Source organism: Tympanuchus pallidicinctus, unplaced genomic scaffold (assembly GCF_026119805.1).
Source record: "Tympanuchus pallidicinctus isolate F22 unplaced genomic scaffold, pur_lepc_1.0 scaffold10, whole genome shotgun sequence".
Lineage (NCBI taxonomy): Eukaryota > Metazoa > Chordata > Aves > Galliformes > Phasianidae > Tympanuchus > Tympanuchus pallidicinctus.
The window spans coordinates 12,871,944-12,894,570 of NW_026294619.1; the positions used below are offsets into that span (position 1 = coordinate 12,871,944).

General features: G+C 41.0%; 1 protein-coding gene across 7 annotated transcripts in view; it reads right to left on the minus strand.

The window, feature by feature from the left end:
• POU2F1 (POU class 2 homeobox 1) overlaps window positions 1-22,627 on the minus strand; it is a 109,680-nt gene that overhangs the window by 48,629 nt on the left and 38,424 nt on the right. The window contains exon 1 of one of the 7 annotated variants that reach the window (XM_052703140.1): window positions 3,236-3,432. The exons of the other annotated variants lie outside the window; for them this stretch is intronic. Within the exon in view, the coding sequence (XP_052559100.1) occupies window positions 3,236-3,263 (28 nt within the window). The 5' untranslated portion in view covers window positions 3,264-3,432. Of the gene's footprint in view, window positions 1-3,235; window positions 3,433-22,627 lie in introns of those variants that run through there. 7 annotated transcript variants of the gene reach the window in all.

Here is a 22,627-nt window from a genome sequence, read left to right on the forward strand (position 1 = left end):
ATCTGGGTGTACTGGGTTGAAAGAGGAAGGAACTAGTTAGAAATGCAGCTTATAAGAGAGAATCAGTAAAAGACATTCGGAAAAACTCCAATTCTCAGTTAGGAAACACGATTTAAGACATGTCAGTGTTTTTAAAACTAATGCAATTTTCCATGTAAACAAGTGCTTCACTTGAAGCAAGTGGGGCCTAGAAAACCCAGAGGGTGGTAATAAATGAATCTGCCCGTCAAGTTACTTCAACCTCTCCAAAGTATCAGCTCTTCATAGTAAGTTCCTATGGCTATGATTAAACCTTGTAAAGGTCAGCTGAGTATAAAAGATACCTGAATTGGCTTCAGACATGCTCCCTTATAAACATTCCTTTCAGTGTGAAGGTGTTAAACTGCCTTTTGAAACAGGGAACAAGTGAGAACCATCCCAGCTGAACACTTCTGGCCCACGTTTCAACAAAAGGCTGAGGTTCTGCGCTGCCTTTCACCACCTCTGCTTCAAGGTACAGCCTAGAGCAGAGCTTCATTAAGGCTGTAGGAACAGAACCTAACAACTTCTCAGGGTTTTGTTGTTGTTGTTGCTTTTTTTTTTTGGGGGGGGGGTTGTCATTTTCCACATCTGGATAGCAACATTTATGCGCTACTAACTGAGAGAGTCTCCCACAGACTACACAGGAAACAGGCTATTTTGATGTGCCACTCACTGCTGGTGGGTCTGCATGAAAAACAATTTGTGTTTGTTTTCATTTAGTAATTGCACGCACCTTAAATGAGTACACTGTTGTGGTAACAGTGCATTTGTTTGAAGCAATTACAGGCAAGGTTTGTTTGATAAACATCACTAATCTGCTCCTTCACATGCAGCTGGCCACTGAAATATGCTTGGCTTCTGAGAACACTGGGCAGGAGACTTCTATTTGGACATGAAGGACATTTGGACAAACATGAAGAGTGCTTGTCCAGCAGCACCATGAGCAAGATGGGCTCCAAACCCCATACATCTTGCTGTGAAAGCAGGCTAATCTACAGAGCTTTTGGATGTAGGATATATTTTTAGGCCCAGAGCAGGACAGCCTGAGCTAATGATAGCACTGATCACTGGAATGCACAGTCTAGGAGATCACCCCTGAACAACACAGGATCCACTTGCTCAAGGACTTCAGAAAGCTCTTCCCAAGATAAAAAACAGGGACTCCTGGGCTACTCAGTTGCAAACTGAAGTATTAGAGCCAGCAGGCAGGATACCCACATTGCCATCAAGCTGCACCTAGGGGCAGGGCGGCAACTGTCTTGCACACAGCACCACAAGCACTGCTACCCAACAACTTCTTGCACAACATGCAGACTGTTTACAGGACAAAAGCAGAACTCTTTTCATAAGGCAAGAGATGTCTTCTTTCGTTTTAAAGTATTGTAAAATAAATTGTAAAATAAATTTAAAAAAAAAAAAAAGGTTTTCAGTGTTTACTAATACTAGACAGATAAATGAAGTTGACTCAAGTAGCAAAAGTGAGTCCACCTGACAAATATTTCATCAGAAGGATTGACCCCGAGAGTCCTCAAGTGTCATTACTGTGAAAAATCAGCAAGTTGGACACCAAAACATCTTTTCAGCATCGCTCAAATTGGAACGAAGGATGGCATCCATTATTACACCAGCTGACTATTCTTGCTCAATCTGTGGGCCTTCTGCATGTAAAGCATCACGAACAATGCCGCTATTTCCATTGCAAATGGTATGACACACACATCTGAAGCACAAAACTGCCACCAGCCAAACAGACATATCTGCAGGATACTAAGCCTACAGATTCATTATGTCACACACACGCACAGTTTATACATACTCATAAGACTTCTGCTTCAGTTAAAGGAATAAACAAATGAAGTGAACTAAAAAAAAGTCCTGACGCCCTCATCCTTTTTCCTCCCTTCAGACTTTAGCTGTGATTTAAATAAAGGCCCTGGGCTACAACTTCTGCCAACCTCATCGAGCAGCACACTCAGCAGGAGGAGGATCGAAAGCAGCAGGTGTGTGATTGAGATCCAGCTCTCGGAGGCGAACCCAGGCAGCACTCTGCCGTGCTGGCAGCACTGTGCCGCGCTCCCACAGCCCCTCAGCACGTCTCAGAAGGCATGCAGAAGGAAGAAGCAGGCAAGGGACCAGCCTGCAGCATTAGAATCTATGCAGACCTAGTAAAAAGCTAAACCTTAACCAGTACATCACTCATTGTTTCCTTTCACCCAAAGTGAAAGTACCTAATACTCCGACAGAACCAGCAAAAATGATTCAGTGACACATATGGGGAAAAAAAAACCAAAGTTCAACATGAGTAAAAACGTACCAAGAACTCACTTGAAGGTTTAGAGTAGAAATTCATTTTCAGAAAACCAATTTCATGTTCAGAAACAAATATTCAGGTGTCTGCTTTAAAATTTACCATCCAAAAACGTTCTTTATATACAGATACAATGCATTTAAAAATAAAAAATAAAAATAAAAATCAATACATTGAGCTCCAGGGAAAAGAGCCTTGAAAATAAATAAAATCTCCTGCAAAATTGAGATTATCAGTTTCTTGTAAGTAACTTAAAACTACATTTAGAAGAAAATATGGCATGCCTGTTCTGCAGTCCTGATGAAATCTCAGCTCAGCAAATATATTATCCCAGTAACCTTAGGCACAGCTTGCAACGGTATCAATGGCAACCGCTGTGGACTCCACCTTATTTTCTATTACGCGCGAAGAACCTCGCTATTACATTAAAAATACACAGACATAATATACACTCTGTTGGGGAATGGCTCAATACAGCCAGTAAATTCGTGGAGACTGCAACTCTCTCACTCATTTTCATGTTTTAAAATTTGAAACACACAGATATGCAAGTCAAGTCTTAGTCTCAATGCTTATTAGAAGCTAAATGCTTCTCACGTTGAAATCCAAAAAGCATACGGTCTGCATCAGTATCTCCTAAGCCCAACAACAAGCCCCTTCAGTGCAGAGGAAAAGAATTCTCTTGGATCGAGGGAAAGGGGAGAAGAAAATAACTTATTTCCCCGGTATGACACATACAATACATATATATAAGGCATTTCCTCACTGCCGATGCACTGGTGAGCTTCAGCCTTACAAGCACCTTCTCTGCCTCTGCATATGTGATTAAGCCTCTATGCATAGTCAACCTCACACCCTCTATTTCCATATTAAACACTTATAAGAAAGAGCTGAGCTGGTACCCACCTAGAACGTAGTCACTGCAGTCCAGCATTGCTGTGGTATCCTCTACAGGTTCAGACAGTCCAAGGAAAGGGAGAATGGCAATTTCTATCAAATCTACACTACTGCTCTCAACGACACAAGAAAGGGAGCGGGGAGGTGGGGGAAGAAATACAACTTCAGTTACACCATAGCAATCTTCAACTGAACAGGGAAACTTCAGTTGCTCTGTGGAGTTTTAGTCTCTCCTACTAGCAGTGTCTGACATTGTCAAGGCGACTGAAGCGTGAAAAGTTCCCCTTTTTGTAATAAAATAGAAACAAAGATTGCAGCTGGCAGTTTCCATAATGAAGCTTAATCAGTATGCGCCTGATTAGGGCCTTATGCAAATCTCCCCTCGTTAGCACAGCAGCCAGCACTTTGAAGTCCATGAACAATTCATTTGCAGAGTACACCGAAAGCGCTCCCTGCATAATTTAAATCTCGGTATAAATATTTATCAGCTCATTTGCATATTAATTGGCAGTGCATGAAGGGAAAAATTATCTCCCGAGTGCCAGCATAATAATTAGGGAACAAAATGAAGTTTCTTCCAATAGCTTGGCTTCTCAGCCCTAACTCGAGCACAGTACCACAGGGGAGCAGCGAGGGGAGAGAGACTGAGTTTTGTTAAAATGCCACTGAAATGACACGTACAAATTAGAAACAACTCTACAGACTTAAGCACCTTTAATCTTATTCCTGCTGGCAACAATAACTTCAGTAATAAAGGGGATTTGGAAAAAGCTTTCTGCACAAACCAAATAATCCCAAGAAAACAATTAGCAAGGTAGGAGCCCAACACAGAGCTGTCAAACCAGTGCCTGCACATCTGTGTGGTGTTTTCCACACGGTAAGACGAGCTGTCACAAGAAGGTCCTGGGCAAGAAAGAGGAACACCAGGGCAAGGAAGCAGCACGATTCTCTCTAAATGACTAAAGAGGCCAGTGATTCATTATCTGGTAATCCTTTTGCAACAGCCAAATTAACAGCAGTGGGTATGTTGAGTATTGTGTAATATTTGACACCCACTAATCTATCCCAAGTGAAATCAAAATAGATTTCACCTTTTTGCTTTCCAGAGACTTCCAAGAAAAAAACCCAAATCTATGATTAATCCCTACCACAAGCACACACAATGTAGCCAAACAAAGCTCACTGTGGAGCACCAAGGCTGTGGCTTTGAACCACCCAATGATAAGCAGAGCCCAGTTGTGGCTGAAAGTGTAACCTGTCAAAGGACTGGGGAACACGCTATGCTCTATGGAGGAGCCCATCCTCTCTTCCAGACGTGTTCCACAGAGCAACGCTTACTGAAGAACTGCAATGCTAGATTAAACCATTGCAGATTGCTTGATTACCACTCAAATCTCCTTGATCAAAACAGCAAGAATGTTAATGCAAAAAATTAAAGAGGAATTTGGACACTGCAGTATTTATTAGACTGTGTTCTGATCATGAAAAAATGTGTGATGATCAACACCAGTGACTGCACGGTTGGGCCACTCGCTTCCTGATGTTAATGTGAATTTAAAGATTGTTTTCTTTTTTTTTTTTTTTCCTCCTCGAGTTAGCTGTACTTTTCTCCTCATTTTTGAAAGGAACTCAAGCACCACCTCTCTACAGAAGAGTGCACAAGAGAAGGGACTTCTCGATCGTCCGTCACTGACTGGAATTTGTTTCCACGCTTGACCTCTTCTTCTGTTCAGGTTCATATCTCTACTTAACACAAGATGTTTCCCACTATATATTTAACAAGTGATCTACTTGAAGAAGATGCCAAGAAAAGAATATACACCCAACTGCATGGAGACAACATGTACCAATTACCTTTTCCTAGCACCCTGCTTCTGACTTATTTCTTAGACATTTACGCATCCCATGAAGACTTCTGGGGCACATCACGGTTCCCAGACCTTCCCAAAACCTTGCTGTTCCACCCATGTTTCTGGACTACATTAAGATAATCCCTTTGCTTCATTGGCTGAGCCTGGACAGACGATGACACTTGATGAAGCAGGAGCCACCCAACAGTGGCTGAGCTGAGGCAACCTGCAGCACAGTGCCAGGTCCACAATGCCATCCTGTAGATTCTCTTTGCACTGAACTGCTTGAACACAGGTGCAGCAGCAGAAGCACACAAAGGCAGGAAGTGACCGTTAAAGCAGGCATGTGTAGTGATGGATGACTTGTATCAAGAACAGAATAATAAAGCAGTAAATAAAGGCCAGGGAAGGATAAGCCTGAAGCATTGTCAGCAAGTGTTCTGCAATACCACCGTGCTGCTCATCTGCTCTATTGACACTGCACTGACAGCTAACAAGGAAAAGGCAGAAAAGTTTTCTTCCTGTTCCTCACGGTGCCCCAACCAATCTTTCTTAGAAGTACCATCCCCCAACAAGCATACATTGCAACTGTAACTTCCACTGACATGCTAATTTCAATAAGGCCTTTTAAGCTGACTTTTCAAACAAAGTTTAGCAAAAAAAAAAAAAAAAAACCAACCAAAAAACTAAAACACAGTGCGCTTCAAGTGATCACTCCCTTTTTGATAATTTTATTATCTTGTATTTTATGTAAATTCTGATGGTTTTGGCCAAAAACACTATTATTCCATCTAGGCCACACCACTGCAACAGTTTATGTGGTATGCTTCTGTAGAAGACCTGAAGATCTAAATACAAGGGTTTGGGGAGTGACTGAGTAGACTGCCTTGCTTCCAAACCAATGCTGTTTTCCTATCCAGGTTCTGCCAACTCATTGGCTATCTTCCTCGTTCTGGATTCTCACACTAAAAGTTAATTAATACCTTGAACCAGTCACACCTGTGGTTTAAGCAAAACACCACTGTGAGTTTTTCACAAAAATCATTATTTTTCCTCCAAAGATACCTCAGATCATTTTCAGGACGAGAAAAAAAGAAGTAAACTCTCTCGGTTTCCCACGCAACTATCGACATTTCAGAAGTTCTCTTCAAGAAATTCTGCAATGCTGATGTTGTTGAATTTTTCTTTCACACAGCTCTGTTCATGATTTGCTACAAAAGTGAAGGAATCGAGGCCACTAAAATGGAGCCAGGTCAGTCATGGAATCTTCAGTCCAGTGCTGCAGAAGTACTCCTCCTCCACTATTCTCTTCACATATCCTTAAATGTTTCTTTGCTGTCTCTCCCTCCAATTTGTTGCTATTTATGGAGTTCCAGTGATTATAACTCGATACCTTGGTTGTTTTTTTTAAAGAGTATATCATTTCCCTTTGCAGCTTATGCAACTTTTGGTTAGACTTGTTCTGCACCTTCTGTTTCATTCTTTTTGCATCTTTCATTTATTATGGCCAATTCACTGACTGTCAATTCACTCAAGGGGGGCGAAAGGGGAGGGGAGTTGGTAGGAAACTACATAGACAATGCAGAATTAATGAGATAAAACAAAGTTATTAGCAGCATTCTTTCACTGAAACACTTCAAGAGGACAAAACACCTTAACTTTTATACGGGCATACCTCCGTATATTAGTAAAACGTCATTGATTACATGTCCTCAGTGACAGCTAGGAGATTTCTGCCACTAGGCAGCTCTGTGACAAGTGTGACCTTTGCAAAACTCCCGACACGATTTCTGACACAACATGGCAAGACTGCTCAATAAACCAACACCACATTTCACTTTTGTATGGTGTACGTGGAACAATACATGGTAACCATAACATGCCAGCATACTGCCCTCATTACGGCACTAGTGTCTAGTATATTTCACCCTGAAGATGACTGGACACAAAAGCTTTATAATAGTGCATGACTAAGCAATCCACCAATGCATACTGCAAACACGCAGAGAAAGGCTGCTTTCTATATGTCATGACAGCCAAGATCAGTTGATAGAGTTAGCCCTAATTTGACATTATACAGAGCTACCATGTTTTAACTCAAGACATTTCCAAGTCCCTGTTCCACAAAGCAAATGAAACCTAATAAACATTTTGTCAAACAGAACTTCAATATGCTATTAATATATTTTTTAAATCACATACTTCAACAAAAATAAACTGATATTAACATTGGCACAATCCTCTTAGGATAATTATGCACAAGACAGACAGCAGCCTGTTCATAGTCAGAGCTGCAGACCAAGCTCTAATTTTAGCCACCGCCTTTGACTTTGGCTAACAAAACTGATTTTATGTGAAAATTGCTAAGTTCACTCTGAAAGCCAAGAGTACTTTTCTGGAAAAGTCAAATAAAATTGGCCTCTTAAAGAATTACAGGTCATTATACAATTGCTATGAACTGAAATTTTAGCCTACAGCTAATTTTACTTCTCTCTCCAACTCAAATCATAACTACCCTTTCAAACTTTCCACTGCACAAAGCGTCTTTCAAAATGATCTTGTGTACCTTTTTTGAAGACAGTTAAGCACAGAGACAGCAAGTCAGGAATGCTAATTCATCTTATCAGTGCAAGACAGGAGATACTCATAAGTACCTAACATATTCATATAAAGGGGTTTGGATGTGTGTTTAAAATCTCACTTTTGTCCACAGATAATAGCGGCTATAATGGTTTAAGTCATCTTTACAGTAAGAAAACTGTGGTCATGAGATACTTACTTATAGCATAGTTTGACCATATTGGAAGGGAAAAAGCGTAACAGGAGCAGTGGAAGAGACAGAAGAGGCAACATTAAAGAAATAATCTTATTCAGAAACTGCAGTATTTTCGCCTTTAAGGGTATTAAGCTTTCACAAGCAAACTTGGCCTTGCTTGAAACTGATGTCTAATACTATAATCCCAGTGAATGAACTGAACAGTTCTGCCTTTCTCTCACTGCCCACAAGTCACAGCTTACAAGAAAGAATCCATGTTGCATCTACAAATAAGTTTCACTATAAGTGTTTTCAGAAGCACTGGATGTAAGTTTAGCATGAGCTGAATAATTCTACTGTACAGACAGCCCTTTATGTTCAAAACCCCACCTTTGATCCACAAAACATTTTCTTAAAGTCATGGAATATTTGAAGAGTAGCAAGCATTAGATCTTCACATTTTCTGATTTAAGACCTCATGTGTCACCCATGTTTTCAAAGTTTTCATCATTATCACATAACAACTTGAGGATTTTTCTTTAATTTTAATTTTTATATTGAGCACTGCATCATAAGCACTGACTTCAGGAATTAAATTCAAAGTAAAAAAAAACTAAAAAGTCCACAACTTTAACTACCACCCTTTTGAGAGCAAGTTTGTGTTATTTCACCAACACGTTGTATTTGCAACCAACAATTGCACTTTTGAATAGCTGCAGTAGAGTACTCAGTTGCATTCAATTTAACTAAAAATAGCATAAATTTGTGCAAGTCATCCTTTGAAACTGCCAAATCCGAGGCGGGGATCTTTAACATTAGAGATGATGTTCATTCCTGTACTAAACCTGCATGTGAAAAGTAGCACTCCAGTGCTATGCAGGCAATTTATTATTTAAAAAAAATCAAACTGCTTTTAAAAAGTTCATATTTGAAGGGAGACACCTGTTTGAGGTAGTTTATTTTTTTGTGACACAGCTGTGGGTCTCACCTCCCCTTAAAATTACTGGTTTGTCAGATTTGAGTTCTTCAGGCCCCAAAGCAGATGCATACTGTTTAATTAGTGAACTTTTCTAATTACTCAATTACAAGATTTTCATGCCTGCCATTGCTATTCAGAGGAGTACCGCAGGACACAAAGTAAAGACTGTAATGAAGACTGATGTGAAGTTACATGAACACGACACAAGGGAGGGCTGAAGAACACCATCTGTAAAACTTCAGAATTTAACAGAGCAAGCAGAAAAAAAAAAAAAAAAAAAAAAAAGAAGCAATCTTAGGGCATAGATCTGCACAACAGCAGTACTGAAACTGAACAAAAAAAAAAACAGCCTTGAAAGCTCACAGATCCTTATGGGAGGCTGCAGATTAGGCTGTGTGGCAACTGGCACACAGAGGAACCTCCCCTTGCACAGATGGGCAGCCCACACTGCCACCTAAACCCTGGTGCTCACACCAGCAGCCACAGCACACCTTGAAGCAGTCACTTCTACCGGCTGCATACTGGGATGGCATTCCTGGGAACACGCCTTCCACACGTGAGGTGGCTACTGAAAGTGTTGTGCATGCATTTGAATGGATGATGCAGTTGCAGCTAGTGCTGTATTGGGGCACTCTTAGCATTCTGTCCCTCTCTCTCTTCACACGCACAAAACAAGGAAGAGAGCATACAGACTGTAAACTTTAAGTTATTCCAATACACATTAAAAATACAAAGCATTTGAGTAATCTAACTATTCCCAAATCCATAACTCACAAGTAATTTGTCTGACAACATATGAACACTGGTTAAGCCACGCTCAACTACTGGCTGCAATATTTGCCTTAGCAGCTGTATGACTTGTTACATCTCTGAAGTATCACTGTGTGTGCATTCCAACAGCATTACATTTGCCTCCCCATGTCGACTCACGTAACAAGAACAGATGCTCAGAACTAAATAACATTATTTTAAAACTCACCTGGTAAATCAAAATAAAAAGCATTTTATAAACATGCTGTTTCTGTTCCCCGCTTTGACAAAGAGGTAATAACTAGTCTAGCTTGATGAACGGGGGCTCTACAATAATAGACTAATTCAACATATAACTTAACCACACAATTCAGCTCAATTCAAATCTCAGAGACTCCACACTACCTGTCATTAAATACACTACAGCTCACTCTCAAAATACATACATCAAAGTCACCAGCTTTAGTTTATTATGATTGCTGCTGAAGCCAAGTGGATACATCAAAATCTGCATAGGTGGTATTTAGCTCTAGCCAGCATTCTGAGTGTTTGTCAAACAAATTAATAGAGAAAAAAAAGCCCATGCAAAACAGATCGTGACAGAAACTGAAGCTACTCTGTAGTTACCACCATCCTTTGCAGAATCTGATTCTGATCTCTTCCGTAATAACTACCTCCAATCTGCAGAAGGATATTGCTTTACTGCCCCCAGCACACTGATCCAGACACTATTAACACCTGTAGGAACTACAAGATATGTCATGAGCATGCCTCTTTCTGAAGCTTAAATTATTTGATCTTAAAGAGGGAAAGGCCACATTCCAGACAAGCAGCTTTGTCTGTTACAAATGGAACAATGATTGCCAGATGTGAGGTCTGAAGGAAGCAGTAGTTACACACTGCAGACTCTGGCTCCATCCACCCGCACACCCACCAGGCAGCTATCATTTTGGCTAGTCAGAGCTAACGTAAGATTGCACCTGCTATCAATCAAAAAAAAAAATTACTGGGCAGCTGGGTCTTTAATTTATAATTTAGGAACGGCAGGTTGTAAAAACCTCACCTTCGCTACACATGAGTATTATCTACATTAGTTCTTCCAGGAAATGTTCCCGAGCAACCCTGTGTCAGTTTTAGCAGCTACGCTATGCCAAAGCAGTCAAGGCACTGATTGGCTTTTCCAGGAAACAACCACAAGGGCTGTTTTACCAGCAGTAAAGCTGAAGGGCGTGCGGTATCACCGCCACCTGCGGCTGTGATTGCAGAGCATTTGCTGGGAAGACACGCACGTTTTGTGTACATGCAGGTGGACACACGCCACTGAAGACAGGAATGGGTTATTTTTAGAGCAAGCTGCAGCACAGGTAAGTCTTCTCACACTGCCCCAGTTTCTGTAACCTATTTTGATTGGAAGCATCACACTGACAGAGTCCTTTCACAGGAGATTCATTATTTAGGCCTGAGCCACAGGCCTAAATCAACTGATCAACAAAAAACGTTATAATCATATCCAGAAGACTTTAACTCTTACCAATTTCTCACTAAAACAGACTCCATACATGCATCTCACTGTTTTGATAGGAAAACCAAACATGAGAAATCGGACATTTAACTCCATAGGACCACATGCATCAATCACTGCTATAGCTGTGGGTAACAAGAGCTAAGTCAGCAAAAGGCACTGCTCCTCCCAGAGAGGCAGCCCCCAGCCCCAGCGCCCTGCTGCACCTCCTTCACTGCCACCTGGGGAACTGACTGGGTTAGCACTAATGTGACCAGAGCTATTAAACACACGGCTCAGTTATCTGATCCATCAGCAGAAAGGTTTCCCACCACTGAAGTATCAAGGCAGCACAGAGGTGGAGAAAACAGGGAGTGCTGGCAAGAAGCTAACAAGAAGGAGCAACAGTTACAATCATACCAGTCAGTCCTTTTAGCATAGACCCGTCTTGGAATAATAAACCCCAAATTTAAGAAATTACTCTGAGGAATTTGGAAGAAGGTACTAATAACCCTATAATATCACAACAGGCTAAATGATAGCAAATAAAAATTATACTGTATTAATGCCTTAGTAATGTACAAACAAGATGCTGCCTGACACAATCACTACAGACTGAGAACCTAAACCTTCAAGGGAAAAAGGGGAAGAGCTGATCTGTGCTGATGTCATCTGCCATTAACATTCAGGTTATTTCCACCTCCCCCAAGCATTCAGATTCACATTTCTCAAAGCCTCTAAGCCCACTGTTCTGAAAACAGCTCAAATACTCCAGTAAGACATTCCTGCAGCAAGGTGCTAGGGCGTTTTGTCAGCCCTGCGGTACGAGGGCAACAGCAGGTGAAAAGCACAAGGAGCAGTCAGCATACAGCACTGTCATAATTGCTTTTGTCCAGTCTTGGTCAACAGGTAATTTAATGTAGCAAGAAAGAAGCAAAGTACTTATGTGCCAGGACGCCATAATCCACAAAAATCCAGCCTCAAACAGTCTGAAAGCTGCTAGCTGACCACTGCTTCTGACTTGAATGAAAATTGTTCCACAGCCTTCTTAGGAAGTTCTCACAGTCATCACTGGAAAAAGAGCAATTTCAGTGTTCAGAAAAAAATCAGGCTAAACTCTGCAGCAACACTCTACATTGCACTGACATTTTAATATTGCACTGAGTTGCAATAACACACTGCATGACCTGTGTTCCATACTGCCTTCACAAGCCTTCACCGCAACACAAATTACTATATAGGCAGAGAAAGCTGGCAAATTCTCTGGGATTAAATTAAGTTAAAGGGAATAATACCAAAAGGCCCCTGTGACGCTGCATTTCTAATAGGCCTCACCACACTAACAAAACCCATGAATGGCTGCAAAATGCAGAACCCTGCACTGGTCCACAGGAGCCATGAATAAGGGCAGCCTCCCAGTCCATGTGACAGCCTCAAAACGACAAGCCCTTTCTGCCTGCCTACTACTCCTCTTCTCTTCTGGATTTTCCCCAACTTTAATTGAATGCAAATAAACCAGGTGTGGTCCCCAGAGTAGTAATCTCCAGACAGTCCCCACCGAGTTCCCATAGCAACTTGCACAGCTGGCCATTGGAAAGAAGTTGTATCTGCTTCATATTGGCCACAGTGTTCAAACACTCGCTGAATGAAACATCAATTATGGCATCTCCTAAAGGAAACATCTACTAAAAAGCACATCCATTTTGCTTTGATTGATACAGAAAAATAAAAGTATGGATATGCTCTGAGTCTAGCAGCCACTCAGCACGTAAAATGAAGTTGTTATTTACAGAACAGGAGCAACGTCTGAAAGGAAACAGCTTTTCTCTTTTTCTGCAATACACTGAAGTTTAACCAATACTTGGAAAATGCCTATCATTCAATAAATTATAATCAAGAAAAACTTAACTGAAAGGAAATAGAATTCCAAATACAAATCCTTCTGGTCAGTACGTATCTTCCACAAAACAGCATCTCTAACGAGTACTTCTTAGTATTTCTGATTTTAACTCTATTCTGTTTCAGCTTTCCAAGTCTCAGTCTAAAGATGGAGTGACCTTGTAATCCGCACAAGAAAGTGCACGAGTTTGAAGTAATCTACTACATTCCTTACCTATAAAACTTGTATCCTTAGGACAAGGGGGAATGGTTTTAAACTGAGACAAAAGAGGTTAGGTTAGGTACTAGGAGGAGGTTTTTCACTCAGAGGGTGGTGACACACTGGAACAGGTTGCCCAAGGAGGCTGTGGATGCCCCATCCCTGGAGGCATTCAAGGCCAGGCTGGATGTGGCTCTGGGCAGCCTGGTCTGCTGGTTGGCGACCCTGCACATAGCAGGGGGGTTGAAACTAGATGGTCATTGTGCTCCCTTTCAACCCAGGCCATTCCATCATTCTATGATACTACAATTCTACTCATTTCCCGATTCTGTGCCCCACTGGATCAGGATGCCCATGGCCGAATCCAACCCAGCCTTAAACTTCCCAGCTTTTTTCCTCCCACAAATCACAGCTCGAACTTTCTGGGCCAGACAATGTATATGAACATCAACTCCCACTTAATCTGTTCAACATTTTTTTGAGCCTATGTAAACTTCTAGGAGTCATGCTACGACAATGAGTTCCACAACTTAAATACATACTTAAAAACTTGATGTTTTTTAACTGATTGCAAATGTGATCTTTTGTAGCACTACCTCATTTCCTCCAGTTCTTGCACAAAAAGAGACGGTGAATCATATGTCTCTATTCACCTTTCCATAAGGCTTCACTGACTTCTGCCACAGCTCTATCTTTTCTGGGATGATAATCTTTAGCCTACATAGATGTTGATAAAAGTGTGATTGGCTTATATACAGCGATCTCCAAAGCTCATTTTTTACATCTTTTAAATGCAGGGAGAGAAGAGCTGCACATTACAAAGTATGCAGGACAAAGAAGTACTAATATAGACTTCAGCACAATGCTGTTTTTTCTTATTTTGCTCTGCACTTTGTTAAGTCTGAGCATTGAATTTGCTTTGACTACTGTTGAGCACAAAAATGCAGCAGGTATTTCCATGGAAAAATTGTCACATTAAAGATCTTGCACTAGGAGTGGTATGCATGCCTATCCTACTCTACATAAAATTAGGACTTTATCTCTTGTCTTTTTCTCCACTTTCACTAACACTACAGGAGCTTAGTATCATTAAATATCACCATTTGTTTAATTTGGTTTCAATTTGACATGTTCTTATGAGAGTAAGGGGAAAGAACAGTTAGACAAAAATGGTGCAATCTCCTTTCCTTAAGAAATCTGGCTAAATATAAAAATAACAGTGTGATCCTTATTTCTTTCTGAAGAGCAGGCTACCAATAGAAATAGTACCAGTCATTTCCATTTGTGCTGACTTCAAAATGCCTGTCCTTGTACCTGGTCTAATCTCCTATCTTCAAGTGATCTCCGCTTTTCAAGAAGAGCGAGCCAAGCTTACCCAGGAACATTCAGCACGTAATTATGCAAGAGGTCACCATTATGCCAGCTGTTTTATACTAGAATAGACATTTATGTATAAAAGGGAAATGTAAGCAAATGGGAACAATATAGTGCGCATACCAGAAGGTAGCTATACATTTTATTCACCCACCAATATACCTATCATATTGTGGATCTGTGAACTTCATGTGTTAGCCCACCTGTGGGGACTACCCTTAATCCAAACTTGAAAGGTGCTCATTTGCTTAAGTAGTTTTAGTTTTCTTCTCCGAATTCCCTTCCAAATTTATTTCCAGACTAATCAGCAGCACTTCAAAGAAACAGCTGAGCTGGTGGCATTAAAATGACCAGGAAAACACACAAAGCTTTAACAGGGTGCAACCGCTGAGCAAGTGAAACATGCCATTTAGTGTTAAAAATGATGACTGCAAGCCCACTCGATTGGAGAAAAAAAAAAATAAATCACAATTCATTAGGGAAAAGGAAAAAAAGGCTTGTATTTGTATTTCCCTATAGGCATGGCATAGTTTGCACTATTTTAACAGGTCCTCTCAGCAAAAAAAGGCAAAGAATGGAAAACTCAATTGAACACTGATCTGCATTACAAACTATAGGTAAGCACAATTTACAGATAAAACTGAGATGGACATACAGAAGATTCAACAAGACCAAGTGTCAGGTGCTGCACTTTTGGCCGCAAGAACCCCAGGCAATACTACAGGTTTAGGGTGGTGGCTGGAAGACTGTGTGGAAGAAACAGATCCTGGGATGCTGGTCAACACTTGGCTGAACTTGGCCAGCAGGAGCAAAAAAGCAATCATCCCTCTGTACTCTGCACTGGTGAAGCTGCATCTCAAGTACTTACATTCCATTTTGGGCCCCTCTCTACATGAAAGACACTGAGCCCCTGGAGCATTCAGAGAAGGATAAAAAGCTGGCGAGGGCTCTGGAGCGTAAGTCTTACGGGGAGCGGCTGAGAGAGCTGGAAGGAGGCTCAGGAGAGACCTTGTCACTCTCTCTACAATGCCTGAAAGGAGGACGTGGTGAGGTGGAGTTTGGCCTCTGCCGCCACGCAACTAGCAGTGGGATGAGAGGGAATGGCTTCAAGTTGTGCTAGGGGAGGTTCAGGTTGGATATTAGGAAACATTCCTAAAGAGTGGTCAGGTGCTTGAACAGAATGCCCAGGAAGGTGGTGGATTCACTGCCCCTGGAGGTGTTCAGCAAACATTTAGTGGCAGCACTGAGGGACACGGACAGTGGAAAAATATTGGTGGTAGTTGGACTAGATGATCTTAGAGGTCTTTTCCAACCTCGGTGACCCTATGCTTCTATAGCATAAGCTGGAATTTGAGAAGTTAAAAATGCAAGTGACTATTTTGGAAGCGGACATGTCATTTTGAAAGAATTTCAGGTGTAGCACCAGCTACTACTGGTATAACAAAAATATTTAATGTTCAGCGTTAAAGAGGAGATTCTCCAAATGAAGTTGCAAATACACCCACAAATATATACACAATCTTGCTCAGATGCATCACTTAAATCAAAAATAAAACAGGTTTTGACAGCTTCAAAAATACAGAAGGACATAGCATTCTGTCCTCTACACTTCTTACTCCTGCTGCAGGTTTCTATTCATGACAGTTGATGCATGCTGAGGATAAACTTCCAATGATTACAGCATTGTTTAGCAGATCAGCACTAGCTCAACACATGTAACTTCTTACAGAGCATAAGGCAGGGGGTAGATGGAGGTAAGAAGGTCAGAGGGAATGAGGACTAAAGGTATCAGAAGAGTCTTGAAGACAAGTTGATGGAACATATCAAAGATACCATACTGATTAAAACACTCCAAGAGATGGAGCTTTCCTTCCTTAGCTTTAGGTATTTGCTTGATGTCTCTTTTTATAAATACAAGGCACGCTTGAAGACTAAAGTTACCCAGGATCAGTTTCCAGCTGGATTTTGTTACATACCTTTGACTTCCTCATAATGAAGTCCCTTTATATACTGTAAGTCACTGCTTACTTAGTCTAACTTGGTTTATTAAAGATTCTGAATTTTAAATTTATTTTAACAGGCTTTTTTTCCACCTGAGTCCTTCATGACTCTTCTCAGCAAAACACTCATTTTTGTTACCAACTTTCCTAATATTACAAACCTCCTAGTACTACCACTCATGGTGGTACAACAGTCTCAACAGCACTTATACTTCAAGAATTATATATTTGCTATCAAAGCTGCAAGCCTTACTGCAAAAGCTATTTCCAGATTGTAATTTATCACAACTCAATTCATTTTTAGAGTCCCTGTGCTCCAGAGGGCAGGCTCTTCGAAAGGGGAAATCCAAATGTCTTTCACCATACATTTAATAGATAGTGTTCTGGCTAAATTGGCTAATTTCCCAGAAAGACTGGTGAATCTTAGATCTTTGCATCCTCTGAAAACTTCACTCTTTCCATACTTATTCCTGATCACTGACAGATACTAAAGAATACTTGCTGAAAGACACAGCTTGTAGACATTGACTCTCCATTAACAACTACATTGAGATTTTTCAGTTATCCTGTCCTTAATCCCTTTAGTGTGTGCTACTATTGATTTTGTATCACTTTAATTTGGTAATCAATAAAGCAAGCCACTCTAAATCAAATATATTATAAAAGAGTGTATTTCATCAATACAATTACAAAACAAAGCTTTAATCTTAACAAGAAATGAAAAAGCTTACAGCAAATTCATCTGACAAGGCCTTCTCTCCTACCCCAGAAAATCATATAAATTGATATGAGATTATTTTTATTGACCAAAAATTATCTCGTCACTCAAATAACTGAAACTGGCCTCTAGTTTTGAAATGAACCTGCACATTTCTCATTTTTCACATTATTGACCTGCTCATTTTTCCTATCACCTCTCTGCAGCTTCCTTGGCCATTTAAGATTTACTGAAATGTAACATCAACAAATAACAGAGACTTCTTTCCAGTCATTGTAAATTACTAAATGCAAACTGACTCACGGTGCAGATTTTAGAAATTCAGCTCATACATAACTTCAAACATTCCTTTCCCTCCCTATACTCATTTATTTTGTCTCGGCTTTTAGGAAACACTTTAGACACTCAGAAGCAGAATGAGTATCCAATGAGGTTCAAACACTGCATTCTAACTCATGACCCCGAGGTTAGTTAGGAGCCTGTATGACTCTTCTCATCAGCAAACAAGATAGCTTACAGTCATGCCAGATGAAATCAGTAAACTTAACAGAGAGGGGAGGGAACTTCTTCAGAAAACAGGCTAAGAAGTCCGCAAACTTTCTGCTACATTAGGATGTAGGCTCACCCCTGCACTCTTCAGAAAACACCTGCAAACAACAGCTCCACAGGCTGGTCAGTAAACTAACATCTTGCTGCTACCAGAGGAGGCACTGGGGGTATAAAACTCACTATCGCCCTTTGTTGTTGCTGTTGTTACTCTTCGGTTGGGCTGCTCTGGCCTTATCAGTCCACAGAAGTGTTTAACTAGCACAGGAACTCGCTAAGATAAAAGCAGAGAGTGGGTGGGGGCAGGGAGAAAGAAGAGAGAGCTGCTACGGCAGTTGGCTTTGCTGCAAACTAGCTTGAAAAAGGTAGACTATTGTAGCACCATATGATTACATCAGACAATGTGTTCCAGACTGTGCAGGTACTCCTTACTTGCTAATTGGGACATAACCACTTCAGAGAGCAAAGACAGGATGCAGTTTTAGAAGGAAAGCAGTTAAAGTGAGAAAACCGTATGTAGGACTCTTGGTCTCTCAAGCTAACAGAAAGGTAACTGAAGACCAGACTTCAGTTGGACTCCTCTGCTTCATTCACAGGAAAAAAAGAAGGGGACACAGAATCATTAAGATTGAAAAAAGACCTCCAAGATCATTTAGTCCAACTGCCCATCTACCACCAAAACTGCCCACTGCACCATGTTCATAAGTGCCACATCTAAATGTTTCCTGAACGCCTCCAGGGACAGTGATTCCATCTCCTCTCCAGGCAGCCTATTCCAATGCCTGACTCCTGTCTTAATATCCAACCTGAACCTCCCTTGGCACAGGTTGAAATCATTACCCCTCATCCTATCGCTGTTACCTGGGAGAAGAGGCTGAGCTCCATCTCACCACAGCCTCCTTTCAGGCAGTTGCAGGGAGTGATAAGGTCACCCCTGAGCCTCCTCCGTTCTCCAGACTCAATAATCCCAGTCCCCCAACCACTTTCCATAACACTTATGCTCCAGACCCCTCACCAGCCTTTTTGCCCTTCTCAGAATACACTCCAAGGTCTCGATGTCTTTCAAGTGGTGAGGGGCCCAAAACTGAACATAGTATTCAAGGTGCGGCATCACCAGAGCTGAGTACAGGTAGAAATCACCTCCCTGCTCCTGTTGGCTACACTATTTCTGATAGAAACCAGGATGCCATTGGCATTTTTGGCCACTTTGATACACTGCTGTCTCTTGCTCAGCCCAGTGTTAGCTATTGCACCCAGATCACTTCCCCCCCATGCAGCTTTCTAGCTGCTCTGTCCACGCATGGGGCATGCTTTACTTGTTTCTATTTCTATAATTAACTATAGTTGGTTTTCAGTAAATGTTTTCTTTTTTAATCTGTAGTATCCCTTTAAATAAGGGCATATTGGCAATTACTTGTCTGTCAAGCAGCTTTTATTGATGTAAAGTTAATACCAAGTAGCAGAGGGACAACTTTAATAACCGAAATCAGAGAAGGCTCATTTAAGACATTAGCTATCAGTACTTGTCTATCTCCCTGAGCTCTACAACTCTCAGCAACCATTTGGCTGCAATAGTCAACAACTAGACTCCATGATCTGAAAGCTCCTTCAGTTTCCCTCACAATTCCTCTTTCAATTTTTACTTCATGGTGTGCATTGGAACCTTACAACATTACTTCAACTTACAGCTAATCTGTCCTATCCACCCAATAAATCAGTTTGACTATGAAAGTCTCCTATTTGGTTGTTCTGCTCATTACAGAAACACACACATCATATTAAGAGCCCCTCTGATTGCTGGTTAGTTCACCCCCCTGCTTTTTAATACAGATTTTCAGTTTAAGATATTAACCACACCTGAAATCAGAAGTACATTCGCTTCTGTTTTCCCCCACTACTGTAGCTGTGCTGTTAAAATTCCATAAGTGACGACGTTAATATCACTGACCTCCCTACCATTGATTTTGCCTTTCATGTGCTCTTCCTCACAATTTTCATCATACACCACTGCCATAAGCAATCACCCTTGCTATTTCTTCCTCAGGTCCTACTATTTCTTCCTCAGTCCTACTTTCTTACTCAGTCCTACTTTGATTACAGCAGACCCTACCCTTTCTCCAGAAGCTCTCTCGTCTGGAAAGAAATCTTGTGTATAGCTAAATTTAAACTTGGCTTCCTGAGCAATCCTTCCAGCTATACATTCACATTCAAATCAACAGGTAACACCTGGTAAAACAGACATTAAAATTGTTGTGAAAAAGCAATTCTAAAACTTGCCTGATGAATACTAGGTACAAGAAACCTCACAGCGGACACCCCTGGAATAGCCTACTTATTAGAGAAGTTTCTTCCTAATCCCCTTTAGTTAGCACTTTATTTGTTCCCTGTTGTATAATGGTTTTTCAATTCCTTACAAAGGCTTTACAAAGCTTTCATTTAACCTAACATAATGTACTGTAAATGAATAATCCCTTTTTTTCCTGATCCTGTTAATCTTTTGGCCTCAGCTACATATCACAGCAGTGAGATGCAAATGTTAATTATGCAAGAAGTATAAGATCTGTATTTTGATTTCCATCTGCCCAATACAAGTGCAGCACAAGAGGCAGATAACCGAGTACTTTCCTATCACCACAGGAACACAACTGCCAGAACCACACCAAGAAGAACATCTCATACTGTCTCCCTGAAGCCCCAGTCAAGTACCTTCTGTCCATCAGAGCCTCCTTTATGCCTTTCATTGACTCATAATTTTCACAAGCTCCTGATTATTCTCACTGTATCTCACTCTTCATGAGGACTGAAGAAACATCATTCTATTTGCAGTCAAGACTCTGAACTTCAGGAGAGAAAGCTTCTGGCTGTTTAAAAAATTATTGGACGAGATCTCCTGAGAGACTGTCCTTAGGGACATGGGAACAAAACAGAACTGGCAGTTCTTCAAGGACACCTTTCTGAGAGCACAAGAGCTCTCCATCCCCCAGCATAAGAAATCAAGCAGAGGAGACAGGATAACAGCATGGCTAAGCAAGGACCTGCCAGTAAAAGTGAGGGAAAAGAAGGAAAAGCACAAGCAGAAGAAGCAAGGATAGATGGCCTGGGAAGAACACAGTGATGCCATCCAGACACGCAGAGATGGTACAGGGAAAGCCAAGGCACAGATGGAATTGAACTTGGTGAGGGACGCGAAAAATAACATGAAGGGATTCCATAGGTACACTGGTCAGAAGAAACAGGCAAAGGAGAGAGTATCCTTTCTGATAAATGAGAAGAGGCAGCAAGTCTAAGGGCCAGACAACTTGCATCCCAGGGTCGTGAAGGAACTGGCTGATGGTTGCCAAGCCACTCTCTACCATATTTGAAAAGTCATGGCTGTCAAATGAAGACCTCCAGCTGACTGGGAAAAGGGAAACATCGCCTCCCTTTTCTAGAAAGGGAGAAAGGAAGACAATTACAGAATCATCTGAGTTGGAAGGGACCTTTAAAGGTCATCTAACCCAATTCCCCTGCAAAGATCAGAGACATGTACAGTTAGATCTACAGGGTGCTCAGAGCTCTGAATGCTTCCAGGGACGAAACATTCACCACCTCTCTGGGCAATCTGTGTTATTCTAACTTATGTAGTATTTCCCCCTTGACAGCATTATGGATGCAAATTACTCCATCTATCGAATTCATATGAACATAGAAGGAGTTGAAATATTTTATTGATGTGTCAGTGTAGACAACCTTAATTAACAAAGTTGAAGTTGCACCACTCCACCCCCTTTTTCCCATAACTCTTTGGAGTTATATCAGCACTCAACTGACAATTTCTGTACGCTCGGTCCCCTAATCTGGATGTCTGTGGCATCAGAGCAATGCAGAACAACAAATTCTACTTATGAATCATAAGTAGCTGAACAAAAACAATCTAGCTTGCTTTAAATTTTTGTTTAAACCACAGCCTCACAATATATTTAGATTTTATAACCAATTCCATCTAATGGCTCTCATCAGTGAAACAAAGTCCTCATTTTCTTTCCTTTCCCCAGTCAAAACATGACAGATAGCTTTACTTCTCCCCTCACAGTGGCCTTGGAGCTCATCGAAAACAGTCACAAGGATAGAGACTGTATAATGAAAGAGTAAACAGACAAGAAGTGGTCTGTCCTTTCAGTGGCATCAAACTTAGTCATAGGAGATGTAGAATTCAGGTGGAGTTTGTAGCCTCTTTTCATAGGCGGTAAGCCATCTCACTGCTGAACCCAGCCACTTCAACATTACAAGATTACATCTTTATGTTCTGTTCACTTTCAGAGAGATTGCAGAGAGGCATATCATTTGCCAGAATGGTAACGTACCAAGCAATGCCAAGAGAAAGCCACAGCAGAAGCTGCCGCAGTATTGACACATTTTCTAAACTGACTGAAGCCAGCTGAAGTAATGCTCATTTCTTAGAATTACTAGTTAGGTCTTATTGATAAACAGCTGAAAGATAAACATGTTTAAAATTAGATGATATACTGTTACGATTAAAAAAGAAAAAACCAACCACCCACAAAAGGTTGAGTTTTGTCAACTCTTTCCATCAACAGAGAATGAAAAGACATCCCTGAACTTCTCATTTTACTGGGGTGATTCTACTTTCTGCACCATGGTAGAAAGGAACAAAATAAAGTCCGAACTATACATATATCTATCTTGGGTTGAACTAAGATCTGATGCGTAATATTCTAATGGAGAAAAGAAACAGCAAAGCACTGCTCCATTTCAGAATTTTCCTTAAGCAGTCAGCCTTTTTATATACCATCTTCTTTCAGAACAGAAGCTTACAAGAAAACGTAGGCA